The sequence below is a fragment of the Xyrauchen texanus genome, chromosome 36 (assembly GCF_025860055.1).
Source record: "Xyrauchen texanus isolate HMW12.3.18 chromosome 36, RBS_HiC_50CHRs, whole genome shotgun sequence".
Lineage (NCBI taxonomy): Eukaryota > Metazoa > Chordata > Actinopteri > Cypriniformes > Catostomidae > Xyrauchen > Xyrauchen texanus.
In genome coordinates, this window is record NC_068311.1 from 1,369,401 (window position 1) to 1,374,400 (window position 5,000).

Genomic DNA, 5,000 nt, shown 5'->3' on the forward strand with positions numbered 1-5,000 from the left:
CACACACATATAAACACTCTCACACACACACACTCACACACACACACACACACACACACACACACACACACATATAAACACTCTCACACACACACACACTCACACACACACACACACACACACACACACATATAAACACTCTCACACACACACACACACACACACACACACACACACACTCACACACTCACACACACACACACACACATCACACACTCACACACCACACACACACACACTCACACACACAGGGAATCTCTGTAAGTGGATTGTGTTTTGTTTTTAAAGGTGTAGTTCGACCAAAAGTTTTACTTTTTTCATAATTTACTCTTCCTTCAAACAGATTATTTGTCTCAGTCACCATTCCCTTTCCATGCATATTTATTCCTTACAATGAAAGTGAATGGTGACTGAGTCTAACATCTCCTTTTGTGTTGCACATAAGAAAGAAATTTCATTTTTGGTTGAACTGTTCTTCTGAGGCCTGTTTGAAGAAAGTGTTTCGTCGAATAAATATCTCTTAAAGTTCATTTATAAACGCTTTGTGAATCATTTCAAAGAACCATATGAAAGAATGATTCGCTTTGATCAAACAGGACTAAAACACAGGTTAACACGCATGTGATACGTACATTAGCAAGTCTTGTCTCCAGGTCCAGAATCTCGCGGGATTTCAGCGTGGCGTTATGAGCTCCCAGCATGCTCAGCAATCTCTCCATCAACGCCTTATAGGCTGCCAGAATCTGACATCATCAAGAAATGACATCATCATGACATCATTATAGAGCCTGTCAAAGGTGCCTCTGTGACCTTTAAAACCTTTTGATTGAACCCTTTAAGCTCTGAGGGTGTTTTTAAAGATTGCCTGTTTCAGCGGCGTACCCAAAATGAAAGGCTCATAACTGGCGCAGAGTGAGTTTCATTCTGTGCCATTTGAGTCATCATTGAGTCTGTGTCATGTAGTTGACACCATCTCCTGGTGGCCATATGTAATTAGAGTGACTGATCACATGACTCTTTGCCCAAATATGGAGGACTATCACCACTGGTTGGAGCAATCTAAACCTAATCCTATTGGTTTAGCAGTCTGTGACGCTACAGCATTTCGATGACCTCATCTGATCCAGGAAAGCAGATACCGTGTGTATCTTATGATCTATACATCTGATTATCTTGTGTGTGTGCTTGTTTTAAAGATAATCACCTCTTCTAAGTAATGACATGTGGTATTTTATGTTCTGTAAATTTTTTGTGAAGTTATAAGTGAAAACGCTGCATATAAGCAACACCTGTTTATGTCAAAGACATATATTTAGCTGTTACTCGCTATATTTTCATCTGTGAGTAAAACAAATATTCTGGTTGTATTTAACTTTTTGAGAGCTTTCTAACGACATATGACATATGAATATTTGATTAATTTATTATTTTTACTGATTACAATAATATTTAGAAAACTAGATGTTTTAGCACTTCTCTAGGCGATGCTAGCATGTGTTAGAATGATGCTAGCACATTTTAGCATGATTTAGCACTTCGCTAGGGGATGCTAGCATGTGTTAGCATAATGTTAGCACGTTTTTAGAATGTATTAACACTTCGCTAGGCGATGCTAACATGTGTTAGCATGATGCTAGCTCATTCAAGAATGAGTAGGTGTGTCCAAACTTTGGACTGGTAGTGTTTATTATTTATAATAGCATTTTAATAAAAGTGTGAGGTCATTCGAGCGTGACAGAGACACCGCTGGGACTTCATTAATAAAGGACATGGGCTCATGTGTGACATCATCACCAGCTGTGACACAATCTATTAGGCATGTGAGGTCACCGTAGGAGACGGGTGGAGTGACAGATGGCAGTCAGACAGACAGACAGATGGAGAGAGAGAATAGAGTGCAAAAGAGAGAGAGTGATGTGAGATGAAAGAGAGACATCAAGAGAAGTTTCACCTTCACACTGTCCTCATCCTGACCCAGATACAGAGTTCTCTCCGGTAGAGTCAAACCCTCCTGGTCGATCTATAATCACACACATGTTAGTAGAAGAACACTCTACACATATGCAAAAATGAATACAAATACACACACTATCCCTCACCCGTATGGCATTGCGTGATGAGTTTTTATCGTCTACACTGACAGTGAGAGAGAAGAACACAGATGTGCTGTACACGCCCTGAGTCTTATACAGCATCTCATTAAAATCTGGCCTCACGGGGGCGGAGCCACTGTCCCAGCCCGCCCCTCCGGGAGGAGCTCCAGACAGGTCCCACCCACCGCAGCTTTCAATCACCTCCGTCATAGGCCCTGCCCCCAGACGGTCAATTTCCTGAATGGTCATGCAGGAGCGATAAAATTCTTTCACCTGTTGGAGATAATACCAGGTTTTATTTTAATTCTAACTAATTAATTATTCATGAAAGATCTTTCCCTGGTGCATGGGACAGTTTCACCACTTTTATTAGCTTTAAATTAGCTTAAAACAATAAAGAGTGTAAAACCTTAAAAACTAAATTAGAGCTGCAACAACTACTAAACGTATGACAGTGTTTTATGTTTTTTTTTTTTGGTACCTTTCTCTCTGCGCTACCCGGTTCATTCCTCTGGATCGGCGTTTGTAGGAGGCGCTGCAGCTTCTCTTGGTTTTGCTCTCCGATGGCGGTAATGATTCCATAACTCAGTTTATCCTCCGGTATTCCATGTCTCCGGAGCCAACCTCCGCACGCAAAGCTGTAGAAGTCGTGACAGGGCTGGACGCTCGGGTCAATGTTGCCCTGGACAAACCGTGCCGCACGGAGCAGCGAGCGTCGCTTCACACAGTCCTGACGACACTGAGAATCCTGCGTTTCTAACGACAGAAACTTCAGCGCCAGCATGCAGCCAAGAATCACGCACATTCCCGCCGCGAACACCAGCGCTGAGAGTAGGCAGATTTCACGCCGACTCCAGCGAGCGTGGGTTACGCCCCCAGGACTGGCCGCGCCCACACACTTGTCCCGCCCATTTCGGCCACGCCCACTGCGATCCAGAGACCCACCCAGATTCAAGCTCCTGCCGTTACTGAGCGTGCTGCTGCTGTAGCGGCTGCCATACTTGATTTCCTGAAAGTCGTCGTAATGCGCCGTTAGCGAGTAGGTCTTCTCCATGGCAACCGCCGTCTGCCCCCTGGATTTGTTGGGGAAGGTGTGGAACATGAGGTCACAAGAGTTGAATGGAACAATATGCCTGGGATCAAAGTGAGGTCATGACCTTTGACCTCTCTTCGTTTTTCAGTCCGTTTCCTTTCTCAATTTGACCTGTTTTGAGAGAGATGGAATTAAAATAATATTCCGGGTTTAATACAAAGTAAGGTGAATCAAAACAAAGATAATCAAGTGTTTGGTATCATTGTAGAGAAAACTTTCAAAAGTAATGCAACAAATGTAACAAAAATGTTTCTGATTTGAGATTAAATATCTCTGGGTGTTAATAACGTGGCTCCGAAAAACTGCTTTTGTTTTGTTCTGAATCATGTCGACTGTATCTGAGAATAATATTGTGTCGATACGACAAAGCGATCAAAAGTTCCAACATTAAAAATATAATTGATCATAGTGTCCAAAAACATCTCCAAACAAATAAAAGATAATAATTGTACATAAGAACTAATTACACATGCAAACACAACAATGACTAAAGGTTTGCAGAGCATGCAGACATGATTTTAGTCATGAGATTTCAAAGAATGAGTTTCATTCTGTGTCATTTGAGTCATCATTGAGTCTGTGTCGTGTATTTGGCGCCATCTCCTGGTGGTCATATGTAACATTGTGCTTCATGTGGATTATCTAATGATCTATACATCTGATTATCTTGTGTGTGGACTCCATTGAAAGATAATCACACACTCTAAATAATGGTGTGTGATATTTTATGTTACGTTATTGTTTTGTGAAGTTATAAGCGAAAACGCGGCATATAAGCAACCCAAAGACATATATTTAGCTGTTACTCGCTATATTTTCATCTGTGAGTAAAACAAATAATCTGGTTGTATTTTACTCTTTAAGATCTTTCCAACAACATATGACACATGAATATTTGATCAGTTTGATGTTTTTACCGATAATACGTAAAGTGCAATTAAATTTTTTAATAAATGATCAAAAATGTAACACTTCTGATTCATCTGTAAATTTTAAAGCTCTTGTTCAGTTTTGGTCATAATATCTACATGTATTATAAAGTAGAACTTCTAGACTTTCAAACGAGACCTATTTTGTGTTGGTCACGACTGTAATATTAAGATTTTAACAATTAGTTTTACCTTCCAACAATTGGCCCCGTTCACTTCCATTGTAAGGAAATCAACATTATGCCACAAATGCTGTCGACTGAGCTTATCTTGTATTGAACCTGGAATATTCCTTTAAAAAGGAATCTGTCTTTTATGACCAGCTCTTGATTCTTCGTTTTTCATTTGGGTTCTAATGCTCCTTCCTAAAGTTGTTTAGATTGATTTCAGACACTCGACCATCAGAGAAACACTAGCCAATGACTCAAGGGCCCCGATCGATCAGAGAGAGAGAGAGAGAGAGACATACAGGGAGAGAGACAGACGGAGAGAGAGACTCCAGGGAGCAGCGATTGATGGATGGAGAGAGAAAGTGAGTTGATGTGACTTGAGTGGGTAAGGAGAGAGTGGAGCATAGCCACATTCAAACAGGTCCTCACACACACACACACACACACACACACACACACACACACACACACACACACACACACACTCGCTGGCCATCAACCACACGCCGGTAAACTGCGTCAAGCCTGCCAGACAAAGCTCACCCCCTGCAGAGCGGAAAACCTGCTACTGCCTAATGGACCACAACACACACACTTTCTTTCACACACACACATTCGACCCAAAACATACTCTATGCTAGTATGTTTACGCAGACAGTTTTAGCTAGCTTGATTTCACGTTGCGTTGAAAAGTCCCCAGTTGTGCCGCACCTAC

General features: G+C 41.5%; 1 protein-coding gene across 2 annotated transcripts in view; it reads right to left on the reverse strand.

Moving 5' to 3' along the window:
- Window positions 1–5,000, reverse strand: part of LOC127630202 (endothelin-converting enzyme-like 1) — a 208,553-nt gene that overhangs the window by 31,732 nt on the left and 171,821 nt on the right. For both annotated transcript variants that reach the window (XM_052107678.1, XM_052107677.1), the window contains exons 2-5: window positions 2,575–3,297; window positions 2,100–2,366; window positions 1,952–2,020; window positions 633–743 (exon numbers count right to left, since the gene is read on the reverse strand). In XM_052107678.1, coding sequence (XP_051963638.1) covers window positions 633–743; window positions 1,952–2,020; window positions 2,100–2,366; window positions 2,575–3,195 — 1,068 coding nt within the window. In that variant the 5' untranslated portion in view covers window positions 3,196–3,297. The remainder of the gene's footprint in view (window positions 1–632; window positions 744–1,951; window positions 2,021–2,099; window positions 2,367–2,574; window positions 3,298–5,000) is intronic.